The sequence below is a fragment of the Aedes aegypti genome, chromosome 3, assembly GCF_002204515.2.
Source record: "Aedes aegypti strain LVP_AGWG chromosome 3, AaegL5.0 Primary Assembly, whole genome shotgun sequence".
In the NCBI taxonomy this organism is placed as follows: domain Eukaryota; kingdom Metazoa; phylum Arthropoda; class Insecta; order Diptera; family Culicidae; genus Aedes; species Aedes aegypti.
Window position 1 is genome coordinate 287,840,624 of NC_035109.1, and position 25,107 is coordinate 287,865,730.

Consider the following 25,107-nt stretch of genomic DNA (forward strand, 5'->3'; position numbering starts at 1 on the left):
TTCCAATCATTGTTCTTTATTCGTTGCCGAGTTGGATGCCGTAAAATCAATCCGTTTGCCTTTCGTGGTTGGTGAAGATTTTTTGATAGACCAGGATTGCGCTACCACCATCTTGTTAGAGGGGCTGCCTCCTCAGTGCTGACACGATACAGCATTGTCCGCTTGTTCTTTACATGATGGCCACGGTAATAGCCATCACAGCCATCCACCTTTTTCAAGACTTTGAACCTGTAGCTCTGGTTCTCACTAATTTCAAGTTCTTTAGGACAATCTACTATAGTAAGCCATCATGCGCTAGCAATCATGCTATTTTTCAGTAGTTCTTGGTGATATATTTCATCCTCCCAATTTCTTTCAGAGTTTGTTTCAGAAACCTTGTCAGAAACTTTCATGCCTCCTTTATTATCAATGAAATTGATCCAAGTAGCTGCGACATTACCAGAGAAATTGACGACACGACCAGAAGGAAAGGAAAATGTCAAATTTCCTGCAAATTCATCGTCCCACTACCTTTTCCAAGGTATTGGAATCGATTCCCAAATCCGATGGAGCACTACCGCGACACGGAGGCCTACCCCAGTGGGAAAAATTAACGCTTGATCAAAAACTACCGGCCAATGCGTGCCCAATTCATCCACCCACATTTACCCGAGGCTGCCTGGGACAAGGCCTTTGGCACGGCAAACCTGCCGACTACGGATTTGACTTGACTGACCCACACGGTCGCGATGTGTCCTTCCTGTATCAACCGCTGCACGATAAGCAATTGAAGGATTTCTACCATGGGACTGATATTGGCCAGGTGAGATAATGTGTGGATGAAATCACTTAACAGAAATTTTGTGCAATTGATCGTTGAATGATTTTAGATACTTAAAAAGCAACGACTGATCAATGATGAAAGAGAAGTCATCTGCAGCTTGGCGGAATTCAATCGGTGGCGTTCCTATCTGTGGAAGCTGCACAAGCATGAGATTCGGAAGCAATTTCAGAAACTGGTAAGTGATTTGGGAAACAATATTGATATGAAATTCACTTACCTAATAATTGTTAAATATCTGCCTCTTACTTTTTTGAACCAGAACCTGATAGTGAACATAAAAAAAACATCTATCATTCATTATTTCTTGTATTTCATAGGATAAAATTTGGTGGGATGAATATCGCGACAAAAAGGCCGTCCTGCATATTAAGAAACACTATGACTTTGAAAATAAATTCGAACGCAAGAGATGCAAAGCGTATAACTTGAGGGAAGCAAAACGACATAGGTAATAATTACATTACTATATTAGGACTGGTAGCAGCGAATGAGTGTTTTAAAAATATTAACTTTAACACTAGGAGCCCCGGGATCAAATATCAGTTTTACCTTAAATTTCAATCAGCCATATCTCAGCAACGGTTCAGCCGATTTTCAAAATTGTTCCTAGTGGTGTTGCAGGTGGGGCAAACGTTCGAACTTAGTGGAATAATCGATATTCTCAGCAAAACTAGTGCCATTGAAAATAAATAAATACCACACGGTGAATCTACAACATATTACCTATAAATTTGCTGAACAAACTTATTTCGAAATAATTACCCATTTTCAGTTATAACAGTATTAAAATTGATTCGAATCGAATCGAACTTTTGCCCCAGCGGTTTGGCAAGAGTTCGAATCTAGAGTGAGGCAAAAGTTCGCTGGTCGAAACACAAAATTTCATTTTGTTAAATGCAATGATAGATCGACCAAAAATAACAATATTCACGTGAGAAAAAACAACCAATAGCCATAACTCTTTCAAATCTCTATCGATTTTTATGATATTTGATGTGAACGTTTCTTACTTGAGTTTGCATTCGAACTACAATAATATTTATAAGTTATGTTTTAAATTGAGCTAATTTTAAAAAGAAGCTCTGGCCCCACTTCACTCTACAATTTTTTCGCACACTGAAGCGGCATGAAAATCGTGTCAAATTTAGCCGCAAATGTTACATTTTTTTCAAACCCGAATGACCCTTGATAATAAGACAAATTATGCATGTAAAGCAAATAGTAGTTTACGGAACGAGTTGCAGAATGATGAGTTTTACAGCACGAGTCGTAAATTACGACAATTTCGTAGAAGACCACTTGAGGGGAGGGTATCAGAAATGATATCGGAATGCATTCACCATTATTTTATAATTTTTGAGTTTCATTAATTTTGTGTAATGATTCATTACTTTTCGACTCTCATTTGATTGAAGTAGTCTAGAGAACATTTTTGAGTAGAAATATAAATTACAGTCATCTCTCCCTTACTCGATATTCTGTAACTCGATATTTCCCCTAACTCCATGGAATGCGCGGTCCTTTCAATTTAGCATGCTTTGATACCTCTGTAAGTCGATACCTCTCTAACTCGATGTTCCCTAACTCGATGCTATCTGTTCCTGTTTCCCAAGTGAATTTACCTCTCTAACTCGATATTTTCATGAAAAGTTCCAAATGTCCTCCAAATGTTGAATAAATTCAAGAATTTGAATATTATGACTAAATTGATAGTAAAATTGAGGTTTACTGCCTATTCCTGGGTGATAAAATTTTCAATTTTTGCCGACCGTTAAAAAAGTTTCACATAGGTAAATGTAGTAAAATTGTATTATATTTCACATTTATATTACTATTTTGAACGTGTTTTGTCAAAATAATTAAATGTTTAAAATTTGAAAAATATGTGTTCTGTATCTCGATACCTCCCTAACTCGATGGTCCCTTCAATATCGAGTAAGGGAGAGTTAACTGTACATTTAAAATTTATTTTAATTGAAACACTTCATGAAATATTATTTTTTAACCTGTTTGCCTATAAATCAAATATCAAACCGATGACATGTATTTTTTCGGAATAAATTAGATTGTACAAGTTCAGTTAACATGTTGAGCAGAAATAGAAATTTTGGATAACGCCTAACCTTAAACAAAAAACCATCAATATTCAAAGGAATGACAAGTAATTTTTGCGGCATGATTTAGCTTTTGAAAATTCAGTGCATATGTTGTTTAAATTTGGAGTGTAATCAAATTTGTCTATTTTATGTTAAACATGTTCTCTGAATTTCAACTAGAAATTTATTGCTGATAAATCTATATATCGTAGATCTTAATTCTGATTTACAGATAAATAAATTCTAAAACTAGAGGTTTTCACGATTTTTAAGCAAAAGAAGTTTTCAACCTGATCCATATTTTCTCTTTCTGCTTAAATAAAGGTGTTTTTTTGTTCAATAAATTGCATATCACTAAACTACATGCCGTGGCTTTGATACTTGTTTTAAAGGCACATAATTGAAACAAATAAGTTTTTTCGTATTTTTTTTTTAGTAAAAAAGAATTTAGGTGTATCCAACAATAACTATTTCTTCCAGACATATTCACTAGATTTCTACAACAGAATGAATGCCACAAAAACTACATATCATTGCTTTAAACATTGTTTTACAGACGAACGGGATGAAAATTTAAAGTTTCTCGTAGAATTTTTAATCATCTCGATGTTCTACATCTCGATATCTCTCCCCATGTCGATGATTTCTTTGCCACTTTATTCACAGACTGGCGAATAGAAATTCCCGAGAACTGGCAACGTTAAAATCTCACCAAAATCGCTGTCAACTTAAGAAAATGTTCAAGCCTCCAAGTGACTTTCCTTTTTATGTTTTCTTTTTGTTGATTAAATATTTCTACGGTCACAATACTGTCCATCGATTCAAGCACTCTCTACCTGTCATGTTCAATTGGCTCCGATCCGATTGGCTCCGATAGTTCTATCCGCCAGACTGTGAATAGAATGACTGCAGAAATGACGTTCGTTTGTTTATTATTTTCCTAGTAACGTAGTGATTTTCAATCGAGTATTCATTAAAAAATGTTTTTGTCTCGATCTCTCCCTGCCCCTTCGATATCAAGATGTGGAGAGTCGACTGTAAAAGAAATTTTAAGCGTAATCCAAAATTTATATTTTTGCTCAAACATGCTCACTGAACTCGTACATTTCTATGCATCGGTCAATGGTACGCGCCATGTGCAATGATCGAGAAGGGAATTTGCTGACCGATAAAACGGCGGTGGCTGCCACGTGGAAGTAGAAAGTGCTCAATTGTTAAACGCTGAAAATGGAAATGTAGCGAGGAACATGATGAACCAGTGAATCAAATTATCATCAAAATAAACGAAAAACAAACAACAAAGCAAGCTCGCTCACAACCGTTTGTCACAACTGTTGCGGATAAGGACACAATCAAAAGCAAAATTGTCATGACAATCACAGAGCACAACATTGTTGCAAACTTTTCAACTCGCGATTAATCAGTTATTTTAAACACAAATCCAGATTTGTTTTATGTATGCTGTTTGATAATGTGTCAATGTCTACCAACACGAAGAAAGTTCTCAAAAATTGCAATGCGAAGCCCAGAAAATCGCTGCGCACTTGGTGATCGATCTTTGTCATATTTTGTTCAACTGATGATAAACCCATGTTGCGGAATGAAATTGTTGCAACAAGAATAGGAGATGACAATGTCTTTGTTGCAGCGTGTTGGGTGACAATTGATTCACTGTGATGAACATTAATGACGACGACCAAGCTGTGGACCCACCAACCATAGGAGAGATTAAAAAGGCTATCAGCGAGCTGAAGAACTGTAAGGATACTGGGAAGAACGAGATCCCGGTCGAACTTCTGAAGACGGAAGTGAGCAGCTTTATCAATCGATCCATCGAGTACTTCTGAAGGTATGGGAGGACGAAGAATTGCCCACCGGCTGGTTGGATGGCCTTATACGCCCAATCTACAAGAAAGGGCACAGACTGGAGTGTGCCAATTACAGAGGAATTACCCTGCTGAAATCAGCGTATAAAATTCTGTCGCAAATCCTGTTTAACAGACTGAGACCGCTCGAGGAGTCCTTCGTCGGCGAATACCAAGCTGGTTTTCGTGAGGGCCGTTCGACAACGGACCAGATGCTTAGCCTGCGGATGATCCTAGATAAATATCGGGAGTGTAACTTGCAGATTCACCATCTGGTTATTGATTTCAAGGCGGCGTACGACGCAGTGAAAAGAAATGAGCTGTGGCAGATAATGTCTGAACATGGTTTTCCGGCGAAACTAATCAGGCTGATACGTGCTACACTGGATGGTTCAAAATCAAATGTTCGGATCGCAGACGATGTGTCAACCTCGTTCGTGACGTTAGACGGGTTGAAGCAAGGAGACGCGCTTTCGAATTGACAGTTCAACATTGCACTGGAGAGTGCTATTAGGAGATCTGGCGTGTAGAGAAATGGCACAATTATCACAAGGTCGCACATGCTCCTTGGCTTTGCGGACGATATAGACCTAGTTGGAATCGATCACAGGTCAGTGGAAGAGGCCTTCGAGCCTCTGAAGAGGGAAACAGCGAGGATTGGCCTGACCATTAATTCTACCAAAACGAAGTACATGGTTGCAGGTAGAGATAGAGTCAGGCATGGTGGCGTAGATGCTGAGGTAGTATTTGATGGGGATGTGTTTGAAGTTGTTGAAAATATTTTTTTACCTTGGAACACTTGTAACATGTGACAACGACGTTTCCCGAGAAGTGAAAAGACATATTGCGGCTGCAAATAGGGCATATTACGGACTACTTTTAGCTTAGGTCCCGCAGCTTGCAAACGGAAACAAAATTCGCCCTGTGCAAAACATTGATTCTTCCGGTCGAAGCGTGGACGTTGAAAGAGTCAGACCGGAAAGCTCTCGGTATTTTCGAGCGTCAAGTGCTGCGGACAATACTCGGTGGGAAACTCGAAAATGGTGTGTGGCGCAGACGCATGAATCACGAGTTGTATCAAGTGTACAAAGATGCGAACATTATCAAGCGTGTAAAATACGGCAGACTTCAGTGGGCTGGTCAGCCTACCCAAATTTGCCTCGTTGGGAACGGTTGAAATATTTTTTAAAAATAAATGTGTTTTTTTTTTCTTATTATTCACGATTATTCGAAACTGAAAAACTTAAAATAATAACTTCTTCGGTAAGACTTGACATGATTCTCATGCAGTTTCAGTTAAAAATTTGTATTGCTTCAATTTTTCTAGGGGAAATTTGAATATCCCTAGGAACAGTTTTTTTTTCCAAATCGTGCCTAACTTGAGCATATGAAACGTTGTGTTTTCGAGCGTTGCAGTCTTTGAGAGCAGCAAGAACAGTTTTGCTTCAATATCCGACGGTGTCGGTAATTTATCTATAATTTCACAATGTTTTGGCCTACACTTTTAACCGTGGTACAGGTTGGACTCGATTATCCGGAATTTTAGACTCGATTACCCGGAATTTGTTTGTTGATGTTCGTGCTTTTCAACTGTTATGCATAAATCTGAGATAATTTGGTACAGGTCGGACTCGGTTATCCGGAGACTCGATTATCCGGGGACTCGATTATCCGGGATTCGATTATCCGGAATTATTTTTTTCTTGTAAAGACCCCTACTGTTCCTAGGAAAAATGTCTGGCTACGCCACCGCATTATATAAATAAAATAACAAAAAAAATGATAATATTTAAGTTCTTTTATCAAAGATTTCATTTTTTTTTTCTTAGTGATTCGATTATCCGGAGGACTCGATTATCCGGAGTGAAAAAAAACGATACTCCAGATAATCGAGTCCGACCTGTATTGCAATATACAATATGAATAGTTTTGCAGTTTTGAACGTATTTACGAAAAGGGGGGTATGGGAAAGTGTTTTTTTGTGTATCATGGTCAAAAATTGTTTTTTCATGTAAAGTCCCCTACTGTTCTTAGAAATAATTTCTGGCTACGTCACCGCATCATATAAATAAAACAACGAAAAAAAGGTAAAATTTAAGTTCTTTTATCGAAGATTTCAATTTTTTCTTAGTGATTTGATTATCCGGAGTGAAAAAAAATCAATACTCGGGATAATTGAGTCCGACTTAGCTCCTTAGCTGTCCGCGCTAACTTTCCGCAAACGAATGTAGAGCACTACCATATGGGGATTTTTTTTTATTATCGGACAATTTGGGCCGGAGGTTCTCCGATTTGCATGAAATTTTCACCAGAGGTAGAGCTCGTGGATACATGACCAAAAGTGAAGTTCAAAAAAATTAAAGTGGCCTATTTTCCCGGAAAACTCTAGATGAATTTTCACGATTTCTCTATATACCTCAAACTTTGAAAATTCATATCTCCTGAACTATGCATCGTAGAACAAAAGTTTCTTAGTGAAATCGAAAGGAAATTTTCTCAGCAATCTATTAAAAATATAAAAAGAAAAACATTTCTCGGAAAATTTTTCACCACGGAGAAAATTGTCGGAAAAATAGCGAAAAAACTATCGTCTGTATCATGAAAAATTTTCAAAAAAATATTTTTTGTTTCATCAATCTATACTCTAACTTTCGTCCATAGACGCCAAAGTGGTATCTTTTACCAACTAGGCGACAGAACTGAAAAACCGATGACCACCCGCACGCTTCCCATAGAAAAATGTGTTCTATTGTGGGCCTCATAACCGTGCGCTAACGGCGGCAGTAATTTACACGCATTGTAAGTGTAACGCAGTAAACTATCCTTTCCTTTCCAGTCAGAAGAACCTTTTCGTCAATCGGAGCACTCTCCTTTGGTCTGTTGGGTGTTTTGTATGTCCTTTATTCGTAAACTTTACTATTGAGACCAACACTCTTTAATTGAAAACGATCCTAACATTTAATAATATAGGTAATAGGAACTGACCGTCAGCAAGCATGGAAAAATCCACTCTCACCCGAACGCCACCGATGAAAAATAGCAAAACATCTGCTGCTATCGAACATTCAGTGATAGCTGAACCGTCCTAGGCGGAGTGTAGCATGAAAGCGTCGAAATCGATTGTGTAAAAGCGACAATCGGAAGGAAAGCGAAGAGAAGTGAATACCAATACACTTGTATCTGCGAGGCACGAGTTAATGCACTTAGCATCCATTCGCCAAATGCATTGAACTGACTGAGAGGATTCCTACTCACTGAATCATTCCGTGGTGTGGACTGCCAGTCAGTGAACGCTCATTAGCACTCAAACCCGAATGCAATTCGAACGGAATCAGAATGTAAACAATCATTCCTGGACATACATTTCAAAAGGGCACATCGACATTGGTAAACATTGGCTTTGCAAGCCGCTGAATTGGGTCAACTCGATCACGCTCACCAATACCACTATCAGGAAGAGCTAACACCAATCTTTCTGATAGTGGGATTAGTTTGCGTGGGCGGGCTAAAAAGGGCTCAACAGCAACGTTTCTGAAAAAAGGCTCAAGACCTCTTGGGCCCTTTTCAAATGTTTGACCTTTGTCAGAATTTTGGTATTGCATTCGACTGATCAGATGCCTTTTTTGTTTCGCTTAGAAGCAGAAGAAGCAGAATGGGCACTGGAAATTGAAACGTTCAGCCTGGTTAAAAAAACGGCTTTCTCGCTCCCGACTGTGCGTGGAAGCGAGTGAGGGAAACACAATAACTGAATGAGTGTTTCCCATGCTTGACCCTCAGTATCATAGAAGAATATTTATGCATACATAAAGTCACATAAAAAGCTATTTGTAATTTTCTTGGTTTTTTCAAATTTTGTTCAATTTATCAAATGATTAGATAATTAACTAAAAGCGCGCGAATAAATTTTCAGTTTAACAAAGTGATATATTTGATATAAATTCTGATTGTTCCTTGGAAGAATATAGTATAGTATTTGCATGTATATAATATCAATCAACTGTATAACACTCAGGGACGCTATCTATTGTTCCATTGATGGCTGCTGTGGAATATTCCACTGCCAGTCAGCGTGCAGCCTCTACAGTTGGCGCCGACCCAGCAGCGCGCCAAACTGTATTGAGAAGCGTACGCGCGTATTGAATAATTATTGTATGTTTTGTCTGGCCGTATCGTGCGCCTGTATAAGGCGCACCCATTGAATTTGTAAGAATGTAGTTTCTTTCGTTTCTCCACCGAGCAGGCATGCTAACTCTCAGTGGTAATAAATCTGTTAAAGTAAAACCGTTCGCTTGATTTGCCGTCCGTTGTATCGTGAAAGACACAACGTAGGAAAGACGTCCTGGCCGAAACAACATATTAACAATATATTCATAAGTTTTCAAAGAAAGTGGATCTTGAGATTTGATCCTTCAAACGTTACCATAATGATTGATTGTAACAAGAACTTCCCGTGCGGCTTTCATAGAGGCTGTTAGCTTTAATACTAAATAACGTTGCTGATGAAGGGCACACAAAACACCCAACTGACCAATGGAGAGTGGTCCGATTGACGAAAAGGTTCTTCTGACTGGAAAGGAAAGGATGGTTTACTGTGTTACACTTACAATGCGTGTAAATTACTGCCGCCGTTAGCGCACGGTTATGAGGCCCACAATAGAACACATTTTCCTATGGGAAGCGTACGGGTGGTCATCGGTTTTTCAGTTCTGTCGCCTAGACGGTAAAAGATACCACTTTGGCGTCTATGGACGAAAGTTAGAGTATGGATTGATAAAACAAAAAACATTTTTTTGAAAATTTTTCATGATACAGACGATAGTTTTTTCGCTATTTTTCCGACAATTTTCTCCGTGGTGAAAAATTTTCCGAGAAATGTTTTTCTTTTTATATTTTTAATAGATTGCTGAGAAAATTTCCTTTCGATTTCACTAAAAAACTTTTGTTCTACAATGCATAGTTCAGGAGATATGAATTTTCAAAGTTTGAGGTATATAGAGAAATCGTGAAAATTCATCTAGAGTTTTCCGGGAAAATAAGCCACTATAATTTTTTTGAATTTCACTTTTGGTCATGTATCCACGAGCTCTACCTCTGGTGAAAATTTCATGCAAATCGGAGAACCTCCGGCCCAAACCTGTCCGATAATTTAAAAAAATGCCCATATATCAAGCGTGTGCTAGAATAAGGGCGTAAATCGCCCTTAAAAATGCTAACAATCCCGCTTTTTATTACCTTTATTCACAGAAGAGAGGATCGATGAAGAGAAATCGATCCTGCGACTTACGCCCTTATTTTAGCACACGCTTGAATTATGTACAAGAGAATGTAGTTTCTTATCCTTGAAAAGAGTAAAATAAATTACCGAAACCGTTGGATATTGAAGCAAAACTGTTCTTGCTGCTCTCAAAGACTGCAACGGTCAAAAACACCACGTTTCATAGCTGTAACATCCAGTTGTCAAGGAACATTTCCCTTGAGAATATGTTTTTGAGATACAAACGTGAAAAAAAATCGAAAATCGGTTAAGCAATCGCTGAGATATAGCCGAAAATCCATTTTGATGCTTTGGATCCCGGGGCTACGCGTAACATTTTGGATCCCGGGGCACGTAGTGTTGAAGGCCTAATGTCTGAGCAAAAAACAAATTAATTAACCAATGAGAAATCAAAAAGAAGCGAAAAAAAGACCAAACATACATAAAGAAATCAAATAAAAACCGATTAAGAACCAAAAGTTAGTAGGGAGTCGGATCCTATTCTTGGCACTTTGGCAGTGGTTTTTTTTTAAAAGCTACTGAGCTCAAATTTAGCCATAATATGCGTTGAATGGAAGTGCTTCTAATTGCAAACTTTCATACAATTTGGCAGATGCCAAGTACATCGTGGAAGTGCCCAAGTATCTCTGCACCCTAGATAGTTTCCATATGGATTATTGGAAAAAGTTGACCAGATATTTTCAAAAGTTTTATATTCAGCCCTCGCCCAAAGTTTCTTTAAGATAATATTCCGAAGATTTCTCCAAGAGTCCATTGAGTGATACTTTTTCAAACTTCTTAAATTGAAGTATTCAAACTGCATTTTTTCTAAGGATAACTCCTAAGCAAACTTAAATTCTACCATGAATTCCTCTCAAGATTCCAGAATTTTCTGAATTTCATGCAGTATTTTCAGATTTTCTAAAGATTTCTTTGGATTTTATAATATCTTTAAGAGGAAGGAATTACAGGGAATTTCTCTGTAGTCAACTGCAGAAGTTGCTCCACAGATTGTTCCTAAAATTTCTTTAGGCCAGATTTTGTTTTCAAGCATTTCCCAAGAAGTCCTCAAAGAATTAGTACAGGAATTTCTCCAGAAAATTGCGAAGGAAATTTATTTTGATATTATTGATAAATATTTCATTTTCATTTTGCAGCGTTTGGTGGGGCAATGAGAGCGCAAGTCAGTCCAAAGCCGGGGGAAGGGATAGGTAATGGCCGTAATAGTCTAAGCGGACCACTTGAACACCATCGGAAAGGATAAGGAGGGGTGGGGTAGGGTATAGGGAATTGGAGAAGACTTTTTTTTTTTTAAATAACTATTTTTTTTTTTTTTTTATTAAGGCACTCCGTGCTCGTGGCCACTACTGTGCCGGAATCAGTTTTATCTGTATCTTCCTTACCGATGCAGTTTTATTTTTAACTAATCTATATTTACATTTTCTTTCACTCTCTTCTGCTCTTTTGCTCTCACACCGAGCAGGTAGGAGAGTGCTCTGCTGTTGGTCCAATCGATTTCCATAAGCCATAGTCCGTTGCTCTTTTGCGGTGGTTCGTTTTGCCGTTTTCCTGAGTCGTTTGAGGCTAGCTGCCTGCGAAGTGGGTCAATTTGTCTCAGTCACCATCTGATACTGACGGAGGATGGATGTGCTCCCCTATGCACGGTCCTCCGTGCGGCGTCTTCTGGTGGCTGGACGGTTTATTTTTTGGAGGGGCTGGGAATTGAATCCATGACCTTCCGCTTATGAAGCGAAAGCGTTACCTCAAGGCTACGGAGCAGCAGGGACGACAGTCCAGGGGCTTAACGAACCCCCCCCCCCCCCCCCCGACCTCTGCGAGTTGGGGAGTTGCCCAGGATGTGGTGAAGTTCGCAGTGGGCTCTGATGAACCTTCATAAAAACCACAAAAATCCGAATGCAACTCTGTCACAGCGACCGGTGCCGCTTAAAGTACCCTAGCCCAAACTAACAGGAGTGCCAACCGGCACATCAGGATTGATACCAGTGAGATCCTGATTATGGCATACTGGTCGCGATACAAACGGACAAGGCATGGAATTAAAAGTAGGAGTGCTTCGAGCACATTGGGACCAACGCCAGTACGGCCCCAATTATGTATACTGGCAGCGCACGACAAAGGACAAGTAACGGTATATGTACTGGATAATATGCTTTGAGGCTGACAGCGGCGACATTCTACTCCCTTAGTAGGGTCGGGTGACACTGGCCCGAAACGGCGAGTGGGTTAATGGCGCAGGCTGCCCCCGTCCCGTAAAACCGTGGCAGGCCTTAGAGTACGTTCCAAATCCGTCGCCTGGTTGTTCCAACTGGGCGGGAGTAGGCTCAGATGCCATTACCTGACCTGCGCCGATCCGGCTCTGAACATAGTACCCCATAAAGGACTATGTCAACCCTAGCATGGCCTCCCTGCTTGCATAGATAACCATGGGATTATAAAGGCGACTATTCCAGCGGAGATGGATAGCGGCTCTCAGGGGGACCCATAAGAGATGATCAACCAAAACAAACAACTAGCGGAATGTGAAGGAGAGGCTTCTGGACCTATCAGTAACCGGCTAAGGTTCCCGGCAAGGAAGGAGGCGACCAACTTTATTGAAAACAGTGTGGGCAAAAGCCTAGATACTGTGACGACGGCAGGCACTGGCCGCTCCAGTGCAACATGTGTGGTGACCGATGGCCCGGGACTAATCGAGGCCATGGATCGCAATAGGGAGTACCTCCCTAAAATGCAGGTAGCTGCTGAGCAACTTGATGTCATCATCGAATATGTTAAAAGCAAAACAAATATCAGCAAAGACTTGAAAACAAGTCTACTGAAATTGCGACAATCAGTCCTAGCTGCAAAGCAGGACTACGAGAAAGCCAAGGAACAACTGGGCAAGGTAGAAGGCCAAAAAGACACTAGGTCGTGTCAGACCGAAGTGTTTTCCTTCACAGGCAACGCGAATATATCTGATGATATTATTCGATACGCGATGCGGAAGAGGGAAGCTTCCGGGGATGAATACGTGGCGAAAAGACGTATGGTTGCTAAGGGAAAAGGGACCTACGCGGCCGTCCTCCAAAGCGGAAAAGCTGGCACGAGCCAAGCCCCGCGATCAAGAGGACATGGCAACAAAGGAGAGGCCAACACCAATCCTAAGGCCAAGAAAGCCAAGAAAAAGGAGCCACGGGCGCAAAGCAACAGCAACCCGTGGATACGAGTTGGAAATAAGAAAAAACAGAGGAAACCGAAAACGGAGCCCAAGGAGAGCGCTAAACCGAAAACAGCGAAACGTAGGAATTTAGGCGAAGCCCTCGTTATCAAAACGGAGGAAGCAAAATACGCCGAGGTTCTGAAGGCGATGCGAAGCACAGAGAAGCTATCGCCATTGGGCGCAGACGTGCGAAGCATAAGGCGAACTAGGATTGGTGAAATGATCCTAGTCTTAAAGAAGGACGCCAAGGAAAAGGGTGCAGTCTATAAGCAACTGGCACAAGAAGTACTTGGTGACGAGGTTGATGTAAGATCCCTTACTGCTGAAGCGACTCTCCAGTGTAAAAATCTGGATGAGGTCACCGATGCAGCGGAGGTCTCGGCTGCCCTCAAAGAGCAGTGTGACATCGACGTAGCCAGTAAGGCCATCCACCTTAGAAAGGGCCCGCAGGGCACCCAGGTGGCGGCGATCAGGCTGCCGGTCGCAGAGGCCAACAAAGCGAAGAACTTGGGCATACTCAAGGTAGGCTGGTCGGTTTGCCGGCTGACCATACAACAGCCTCCTGAAGTTTGCTTCAAGTGTTTCGGGAAGGGCCATAAGTCGTGGAATTGCAATGGTCCCGACAGAAGTAAGATGTGCAGAAAATGCGGCGCTGAAGGCCATAGGGCAAGCGATTGTAAGCAAATCGCTAAGTGCCTAATATGTGTCGACAGAGCAGACAACGGACACTTAACGGGCGGACCCAAATGTCCGGGCACAAGCGGAGTATCAAAGCAGCCAAAACGGAAGTAACACAGTTAAATTTAAACCACTGTGATGCAGCCCAGCAGCTGCTTTGGCAGTCAGTCTCAGAAACCAAGACTGACGTGGTGTTATTATCGGACCCATACCGCATACCAGCCAACAACGGGAACTGGATGGCGGATAGGTCTCAACAGCTAGCAGCTATAGGGACGACAGGACGATACCCAATCCAAGAAGTAGTCTCTAGCCCAAATGACGGTTTTGCGATAGCAAAAATCAACGGCGTGTTCTATTGCAGTTGTTACGCGCCCCCAAGGTGGTCGATTGAGGAATTTTCCCACATGGTTGACAGGATGATGGCCGAACTAGCTAATCGGCAGCCAGTAGTGATAGCTGGCGACTTTAATGCATGGGCAGTGGAGTGGGGTAGCCGCTGCACCAATCAAAGAGGCCAGCTATTGTTGGAATCCCTGGCCGCATTAAATGTAGAGCTGGCAAATGTGGGTACAGTGAGTACCTTCCGCAGAAATGGTGCAGAATCGATCATCGACGTGACGTTTTGTAGTCCTAACCTTTTAGGTACCATGAACTGGCGCGTTGATGACGGTTATACTCATAGCGACCATCAATCGATTCGCTATAGTATAATACCAGGTGGGCAGAAGGCAGCGCGATGTAACTCGACCCAAGCCCGAGGATGGAAAACAGCGCGCTTCGACGGCGAAGTATTCACTGAAGCCCTGAGGCGCGAACGAAACACTCTGGACCTAAACGGTGAAGAGCTAGTTGCGATGATATCACGAGCGTGTGATGCTTCCATGCCGAGAAAAGCCCCTCCTAGAGAGAACAGGCCACCAGTGTATTGGTGGTGCGAATCAATTGCAAATCTTCGAGCAATCTGCCTTCGGGCTAGACGAAGAATGCAACGCGCACGCACAGAAGCACAAAGAGAGGAACGCGGTGCAGCATTCAGAGAGGCAAAGTTGGCTCTCAAAAAGGAAATCAAGAGTCGAAAACGGGCATGCTTTGAAAGTCTATGCGAGAGTGCCAATTCTAGTCCATGGGGTGACGCCTACAGAGTGGTAATGGCTAAGACCAAAGGAGCCATAGCGCCCCAAGAGAAATCGCCCGAGTTGCTGCGATCAATAATCGATGTACTCTTCCCGCACCATCCCATAAGCCCATGGCCCCCAGCGCCGTATGCGAAGGAGAAGAAGTGGCGAGAGTGACGAACGAAGAGCTGGCAGAAGTCGTGAAATCATTCGCGTCAAACAAGGCACCGGGACCCGATGGTATCCCGAATGTTGCCTTAAAAGCGGCAGTGAACACGGATCCGGACATGTTCAGAACCACGATGCAACGCTGCATTGATCAAGGAATCTTCCCGGATGTATGGAAGCGACAGAAATTGGTGCTACTACCAAAGGCGGGAAAACCACCAGGTGACCCGTCGGCGTATAGACCTATCTGTCTACTAGATACGACGGGCAAGCTATTGGAGAGGTTGATTCTCAACAGACTAGTACCGTATACGGAGAGTGCGGACGGCCTGTCCAACAACCAGTTTGGATTCAGAAAAGGTAAATCTACTCTGGACGCCATCCAGTCGGTCGTTCAAACAGCTGAGGTGGCAATCGAGCATAAAAGGAGCGGCATCCGTTACTGCGCGGTTGTCACTCTGGATGTGAAGAATGCGTTCAACAGCGCAAGCTGGGAAGCAATAGCACACGCGCTTCACCGCCTCAAGGTACCGGTGCAGTTGTGTAAGCTTCTAGAAAGCTATTTTGATGGTAGGATTCTACTGTATGACACAGAGGAGGGGCAGAAAAGCGTTCGAATTACCGCGGGAGTACCTCAAGGTTCAATCCTGGGCCCGCTGTTATGGAATGCGATGTACGATGACGTACTGAGGCTGCCCCTTCCGACGGGTGTTAAGATTGTTGGCTTCGCCGACGATATCACCCTAGTGGTCTATGGTGAATCGATGGAGGAAGTAGAGTTGACAGCAGCGCACTCTATTTCCCTGGTTGAGGAATGGATGAAGTCTAGGAAACTAGGACTGGCCCGTCACAAGACTGAGGTGGTGGTGGTCAACAACCGCAAGTCCGAGCAACGGGCGCTTATCTCGGTAGGTGATTGCACCATAGAGTCCAAGCGATCCCTTAGGCATCTTGAGGTAATGATCGATGACAAGCTGAGCTTCGCTAGCCACGTTGAATATGCCTGTAAAAGGGCATCTACGGCTATAGCGGCGCTTTCGAGGATGATGTCTAACAGCTCTGCTGTAATTGCCAGCAAACGCAAGCTGCTGGCAAGCGTGGCGCTATCCATACTAAGGTATGGAGGACCAATCTGGTCAAAAGCGCTTAGAACGAACAGAAACCTAAAGCGGTTGGAAAGCACGTACAGGATAATGTGCTTAAGAGTAGCAAGTACATACCGGACGGTATCTAAAGAGGCCGTGTGCATCATAGCCGGGATGACGCCCATCGGGCTCATCATCAAGGAAGATGTTCAATGCTTCAACCAAAGGGGTACCAGAGGAGTCCGCGACACGTGTAAAGAGGAAACGCTCAGAAGCTGGCAGCAGGAATGGGATAACTCCACTAAGGGTAGATGGACCCATCGACTAATACCAAATGTGTCAGATTGGTATGGTAGAAGCCATGGGGAAGTGAACTTCCACCTGACGCAGTTTCTGTCAGGACATGGTTGCTATAGACAGTACCTGCATAGGTTCGGGCACTCAGAATCTCCTGCGTGCCCCAATTGTGCTGGTGTAGAGGAAACAGCGGAGCATGTCGTGTTCGATTGCCCCCGTTTCATTGTTGTGATAGGTCGCATGCTCACTACATGCGGAGGGGACACGTCCCCCGACAATATTATAAAGATAATGTGTGCGGATGCCGAGTGCTGGAATGCAGTAACTACGGCTGTCACTCACATTATGTTAGAATTGCAGCGTCTATGGCGCGCCGACCAAGAGTTGGCTGCAGAGGATTAGCCCTGCCGAGGCTGGTCCCTTGTAACATTGTTTAAGTCGGCTAGGAGAAGCAGTTTGCCTAGGCTACGTCTGCTACACGTGTTGTGCTATATGCACTGGTCCCTTCCCGAAGAAATACCGTAAGGTGGTTCCGGGGAGATAAGGGTCTGAGTCCAAGGGTCATGTCGATGCACTGTTCACCACTTGAGCAATTCTAAATGAATTGCTCATGCACAGTGCATAGGCTGGTTTTAGCGGGTCGTCGTTGGTGCGTCATCCCCGCATTCCCTGAGTTATCTTCTCAGGGGATCTGTTTGCAGATTTCCCCCTTGTAAAAAACAAAAAAAAAAGGCTACGGACCCCCCTAGGAGAAGACTTGACACAGTAATGCGATTAATGCTGCAAAATGTAAATGTGCTGAAAGCAATTTAATTTGAGTTTTGAAGTTTGATTTGACTTATTAAAATTCCAAATAGATCGGCCATTGTACAAGTAAGAAAGAATATGCTGATCGCTTTCTAGAAATTTTATAAACAACAAAATAGTAACAATATGAGAGTGATGCTAAGGGCTGCTGATGGCACGATGCGACGCTTTAGGAGATTTTGATACTGATTGAACATTACTATAAAGAGCGCAATTCAATCGATGGTGATAACTTTACAAACTTTATCTGTTTTTGCACAGATTGACGATGCTGATTTATATAAAAATATTTGATATTATTAGTTCATTTGTTTGAGTGATCTATGAGTTAATAATGGAAAAATTTTACATACCCTTGATGATGGTACTTCCCTGACCAGAAATATTCTATTTTGAGCATCCTTTTCAAAGCTATTCTATCCAGGTATCCATGTACTGCTTTCAATCCTGAAATTATTCTTATTGTGCATGCTCATGCATTATATTAGTGATGCTCATAATCATGCAACAGACAAGAAGGAGAGAAAAAGAGAATATAGGAACAGTGATTAGTAATGAGTTAACCTTCCGCGGATGTTAAGAAAAACAACTTAATAAGATACTGGGGTCATTATGACCCAGAAATGTATACCCCTATAAATCAGCGAAATATCAACCGAATAATGAAATTTATGCCGCATTCTAAAGATATACTCCTCAAGACTCTGATCACTACCTGGAATACCGGTTCCGGATCCAGTGGCCACCGGGAATCGGCTACGAAGGGGACCATGTTGGCCACGTGGAATTTCAGTACACTCAGTCCAGAAATCTGCAGTCATCACCAAATTGTATAAGATGCAGGCCATATAGGAATGTACTGTCTTCAGCAAACTTGTTTCGGGGACCAAGAACTTCCACATGGGATACAAATTAGTTCAGAACTCGACCGCTTCGTGGCGCTAGCGTCGATATGAACTTCCGGTAGGGGCTAATTATGCGATAACTCGAGATTGCGAGCACATAGAAGGATGCTGTCTTCGGCATAGTTGCTCAGGAGGATAAGGACTTTCACATGAGATACAATTTAGTTCAGAACTCGACCACCGCGTGGCGCTAGCGTCGATATGAACTTCCGGTAGAGGCTAATTATGCCATAACTCGAGATTGCGAGCACATAGAAAGATGCAGCCTTCGGCAAAGTTGTTCAGGAGGATAAGGACTTCCACATGAGATACAATTTAGTTCAGAACTCGACCGCTGCGTGGCGCTAGCGTCGATATGAACTTCCGGTAGAGGCTAATTATGCGATAACTCGAGATTGCGAGCACATAGAAAGATGCAGCCTTCGGCAAAGTTGCTCAGGAGGATAAGGACTTTCACATGAGATACAATTTAGTTCAGAACTCGACCACCGCGTGGCGCTAGCGTCGATATGAACTTCCGGTAGAGGCTAATTATGCGATAACTCGAGATTGCGAGCACATAGAAGGATGCTGTCTTCGGCATAGTTGCTCAGGAGGATAAGGACTTCCACATGAGATACAATTTAGTTCAGAACTCGACCGCTGCGTGGCGCTAGCGTCGATATGAACTTCCGGTAGAGGCTAATTATGCGATAACTCGAGATTGCTAGCACATAGAAAAATGCTGTCTTCGGCAAAGTTGTTCAGGAGGATAAGGACTTCCACATGAGATACAATTTAGTTCAGAACTCGACCGCTGCGTGGCGCATGCGTCGATATGAACTTCCGGTAGAGGCTAATTATGCGATAACTCGAGATTGCTAGCACATAGAAAAATGCTGTCTTCGGCAAAGTTGTTCAGGAGGATAAGGACTTCCACATGAGATACAATTTAGTTCAGAACTCGTCCACCGCGTGGCGCTAGCGTCGATATGGACTTTCGGTAGAAATTACACAGATATTGTCCGTGCATCAGAATCATAGTCCCTACTTCTTCAAACTAGAGAATCAAATGAATGAAGGATTATGAAACAAATTGTTCAATTTTTTTCCTTGTATATCTTTTCTCCATAACGCACCATGAAACTGTGACGTACCCGCGTCACAGTCATTTAGAAGGATGCTGTCTTCCACAAAGTTGCTCGACCACCCGGTGGATTTGACGTCGATTTGTATTTCCGATAGAGGTTATTTATTAGAGGGGGGTTTCACATTTTATGAGCCCAAACACGACCCGTACCCGACTTACTTTATTTTTTTTAAACCCGGACCCGACCCGTACTCAGACCTGACCCGAACTTGAAAAAAAAATCCGCTGTTCAAATCCGAATCTGACTCGAAACCTAAGCATTTTTTGTAAGAAAAGACCGAGTTTTAAAAATAGATAAATTCATCGTTTCTGATGCATAAGGAAGCTTTTTGGTTGTTACTCTTACCATAACTCTTACTAAAGTCCATCTAAATCCGAATTTTTACAAGCCCGATTCCGACGTACTCGAAAAAAATGTTCTAGCCTTCAAATCCGTCCCGAACCATTCGAGTCCGGGTTTGAATCCCCGAGACCCGACTTATAGAAGGATAAAATTGTTCGAGAGAATAAGGAATTAGTCATGAACATACGTTCAAAATTTAACCAGCATGTGGTGCTGGCGTCTATATGTATTTCCAGAAGGAACTCTTTTTTGAAGGTTTTATCTTCGGCAAAGTTGTTCAGTTTTTTTTTTTATTCTGCGTAGTAAATTCCGCGTGACGCTCGTCATTATATTGCTCTTATATGATATGAACTCTGAACTTGTGGGCTTCGTGGCCGTGCGGTTAGTGTCGTCAGGCAATGAGTGCATCGTGTCATGGGGTGTGGGTTCGATTCCCGCTGCAGCCATTGAAACTTTTCGTGAGCAATGTTTCTCGGCTGTACCATTGGAGCATGCTTGTTCTTTGTCTAGTGTTAAGTAACAGTCTGTGCTGCTAAATGGCTGAAAACGGTGTCCGTGTCCGTGTGTTTTAACTACACGATCCACGAAATATATGTTACGATATAAACTACAGTCGACTCTCCATAATAAAGGGACCATCGACTTATAGAATTATGGTATAATAGAATATACCGACACAAAATCGAAGGAACAAATTTTTGTATTTCCAATATTTTTATTATCATTTTTGTAAGAAAGCAGTATTATTTTGTTGATAGCATTTTACAAACTATAATTTGAAAACATTTTTCGAAGTGCTCGAAAAATCACGTTATTTTTACTGACAATAGTTTTTATCATTTTCATGTCATTACAACTTGTAAGTATTTATTCATCTTCAAACAAAAATTAGATCACGTTTCCCCAAAAAAGAAAAAAATTTAAAATAGATATCGAGTTATGGAGAGAAATTCACATCTCACGTAACATCAACTTGTGGAGATATCGAGTTACAGAAATATCGACTTATGGAGAGCACAATGTATGGAAATTTGAAGGAACCGGAAAATCCATCTAGTTATAGAGTATATCGGGTTATAGAATATCGAGTTGTGGAGAGTCGATTGTATATAATATAAAATAAGCTCTATGATATGATATGAACTATATTGTACTCACTTCTAAAATTCCAACAAGAGTTCAGATACAGATAACGTCATGAAATTGCAAAAACAATTACTTCTAGTTTTCTTTAGAAGTTGTTGCAGTAACTGTGCACTTTAGTTTTTAATTGGATCCGGAGGAATCTTATGACTTTATACCAGTAATTCCTTCTGGATTTCCTCCAAAAAGTTATCTAGATCTCAAGACGTAGTTCACATCGGAGTTATTCAAAGGATACAGTCCAGTAACCTTAAATGATTTGTATGATGGATTCTACAGTTATTTACCGAGAGCTCATCCGATGGAATACAAACCCATGCCCTTCTGACCTCATCCTCTCGAAATATCTCCAGAGACTCTCCCAAAGATTTTTCCAGGAAATCTTTCGAAGATTCCTCCAAGTATTTTACCAGAAAATAATCCAAGCTATTCTGTACCTTAATCTCTACAATGATTTCTTCTGGGGTTCCCTAGGACTTTTGACAGAGATTTTTTCAGGAAGAACTTTTGTTTGCCATGCATGGAATAGCTTCCTCCAGGGAGTTGACATGGAATTTTTACAAGGATTCCTACAAAAAAAAAATATGCATAAGGATTTCTTCAGAGATTTCGCAAAGGTTTCCAGCAGAAATGCCTTAAGTGATTCCTTCGTAGATTCCTCCAAAAAAATCTTTATTGGGATTCTTTCAGGATTTTTTCCAAGGGTTCCTCCAGGATTCGTTTTAGGAATACTTCGAAATTTCTCCGGAAATTTCTCCAGGGATTTTTTAAGTTATTTCTTCTGGTATTCCTCTATAAAATTTTCCACAGACTTTTGCAAGGATTTCTCCAGGAAAGTGTCTTCAAGGATTCTTGCACAGATATCTTCAAGGCTTTCTCCAGGAATTCCTCCAGGAGTAATACTTGAAACAATTTCTTCAAGGATTACTAAAGATGTTTCTCTAGTGATATCTTCAGATTTTTTTTCCGAGGATTCCTCCACGAATACATACAAAAAGAACCCCAAGCAGTTCTCTCGCGATTCGTTCAGAAATTATTCCGGGATTCCTCCAGGGATGATTCTATGAGGAAATTCTACAAGGATTCCACAAGGAATTTCTGCAGGTGTTCTAAAACTCACGAATTCCTCAAGGAAATTTCATGAAACGCCTCAAGAATTTCTCAAGGTAATCTTCCAGGGATTCGTACTGGGTCTTCAATAATACTCCATGGATTCCCCCAAGAGTTCTTCTTGAAATTTCTCTAAAGATTCTCCCATTAATTCCTGCTAGAATATTATCAGAACTTATGCTAAAAATTTCTCCATGGATTTCATTAAAAAAAATCTCTACATATCCTACAGTAAAATCTCTATAATTTTTTTTCTTGAAAATCTATTCATGGATTTCTTAAGATATTTCTACTTAGATTTTTTGAGAAATTTTTCTATTTTAATACTCCTATAAGGATTCTTTCAGGGATTTATCCAACAAAAATCTACAGGGGTTTTTCCAGCAAAAAATCTACAGGGGTTTTTCCAGGGATTTTTCTAGCGATTCCACCTGCAAAATTTCTACATCGATTCTTCCTAGGATACCTCCATTCATCAGTGATTCCTCCAAAGATGTCTCCAAGAGTCCTTCATGGATGCCTACACTGCCCATATCTGCATATTTGTCACATTCGACATTTTTGACAAATTGAAGTTAATACCATGGAGAGTCATCAAATGATAAATACTTTCGATCAGCTTACTGAAATATGTGAGATTGTTCTAGAAAATTCGAAAAAAATACCAAGTTGTTTTGTCGCATTGGTAATTATAACCGCATAACAGTAACATTGAGATTATAAATGAGCTTCGTAATGTAACAGCAATGAAATTTCTACCAGAATTATTTTCTGACTATTCACCTAGTATGCGATATGAGTTGTACAAAATATCAGCCTCAAATAAGCACTTTTGAGTTCCTGGTAATTTTTAGTAATTTTAGTTTCCTCCCATACTGTCATCAAATGTACTCTTGGTATTCCATTTACTCAATGCCTACTTTTGTCGAATGTTACAAATATGCAGTTATGGGCAGTACATGAGTCTATCCAAAGACTCCTACAGAGATTTCTCTATGCAAATCTTTACAGGAATTCCTGCAGAGATTTCTCCAGCTATTTCTTCAGGAATTTCTCCAAGGATCGCTACAGAAAAATCTCTACATGGTTTCCTGTAGATATCGTTTCAGGAATGAACTGGTAGAGATTTTAATGTATATATAAATGAAATATGAGTTTCGTCTACGCAGTCTTCATCATAAATAGAACGTTGAAAAAAATAGAGACTGCGTAACTGAAAAGCATGTATGCTGTTCCGGGGATTTTTGTAAGGAATTCCTCCAGAGCTTTCCTCGAGAATCCCTTCTTGGGCTCTTGCAAGAATTTCTCCAGCGATCCCTATAAGAACTCATAAAATAATTTCTTGTAAAATCCCCAATTGAATGGTAGAATCTCTGGAATAATTCGTTATAGAATTCCTGGAGCGATCCCTGGAAGAAATCTTAGAAGTAAATCCTAGAGGAATCTTGGAAGGACTACCAGCGGAATGTCTGGAGAATTCACTGTGGAAATATTTTAAGTAATCCTTGAAGAAATGTTTCTTAGAGAAACCTCTGATATTCTGCAAAAATCTCTGTAGAGATCTTCTTGGAGGAATCCTTAGGGGAATCTCTTATTTTTTATAAGAGGAATGTCAGGAGAAATCGCTTGAAGAATCTTTGCAAGAATCGCTGGAGGAGTGCTTGAAGTAATCTATGCAATAATTCCTGTAAAAGTTCCTTGAGGATGGATTAATTCCCGGACAAATCTATCTGGAGTGAATTCTTCAGAGTTTTTGCAATTCCCTCACAGGTCTTTTTTTTATTGAATTCTTCGACGATCTGATTTTAAAATTGTTTTCGGTATTTCTCTAGTTATTATTTTTGGATTTGACGGAATAATAGTCTGATTTTTTTCTGAAGGATAATTTTGGATTTTCTCAAGAGGATTTTTTAAAAACACTTCAGAGTACTTTTTAATAATGCGTCCTAATGAAGCTATTTTTGGAATTCCTCCAGCTGTTCTTTCTAGTATTAGTCCATAAGATATTTCCAACATTCGTTCGAGTTGATGTATGAATTCCTCCACGGTCATTTATTCAATCTAATTTGATTCTTCTAATCCTTTATTATAGAATTCTACGAGAAATTTGGGTTTTTGGGATTTTTTCATTGGTGTTTGCGAAATTGCTTATTTTTTTTACAAACCTTTTTTCAAGATAATCTGACGAAATTTTTCTGAGTTCTTCCTGCCAAAATTGTTATCATACAAAACCTTTATGCAAATTCTTGTTGAAATTTCTGCAGAAGCTGATTCAAAAGAAATGTCCAGAAGTTAACGGAGAAGAATGTTTTATTTTGGCGTTACTATCCTGTTAATTATTATTACTTACGCAAAAATAATTGATTCTGAATCAAATCAACTACTTCAGCACTAAATTTTACTTTAAATCAAATTCACACACTCTATTGATTTTACAGTAATACCTCCATGAGTCGATGTTCCATGACTCGATATCGACTCATGGGACCATAGTAAAAACAAACTTTCATGGTTACTATGATGGTACCTAGAAGCAGCTTTCCAAAGGAATGCTGTTCCATGAGTCGATGGTCCCTTCAATATCAACTCATGGAGGTTTCACTGTACTATAAATTTTTAATTATCTCAATAATAATATTGATAGTTATCACTATCCGAACACATTCACATCTTTATACTTCAAGTCACGCTCGCAAATCTACTTACTCTAACTTGCGAAGAATAGTGTAGGTGATTAGATAATCACAACTCAAGCAGAAGATTACGTTCAAATTAAAGTTTATGACGTGCACTTTTTTAAGTGGGGGTAAGAAAATGTTGGAAGTTTCTTATGAAATGTGCTCAAGAGTTTCTTTCGGAATTCTATCTCTTATTTCTTCTAGGGATACGCCACAGAATTTTTTTTCGGCGACATCCTTATAAATTATTTCCTAGGAGAGACACCCCCAGTTCTCCTCAAGGCGTAATTTTATCAATTTATTTATTTATCCAATGATTTTAAAAATTACTCCTTAAATTACTGTTTAGTTCTTTTTGGAGTTTCTCACGAATTTCTTTCAGCAATTTATT

The 25,107-nt window shown here is 40.8% G+C and overlaps 1 protein-coding gene across 1 annotated transcript in view; it reads left to right on the forward strand.

Moving 5' to 3' along the window:
* The first annotated feature begins 306 nt into the window (after nt 1–306).
* The window catches only part of LOC5574230 (fibrous sheath-interacting protein 2), a 33,114-nt gene continuing 8,313 nt past the window's right edge, over nt 307–25,107 (forward strand). The window contains exons 1-3 of the mRNA XM_001661235.2: nt 307–802; nt 870–998; nt 1,141–1,271. Coding sequence (XP_001661285.2) covers nt 476–802; nt 870–998; nt 1,141–1,271 — 587 coding nt within the window. The 5' untranslated portion in view covers nt 307–475. The remainder of the gene's footprint in view (nt 803–869; nt 999–1,140; nt 1,272–25,107) is intronic.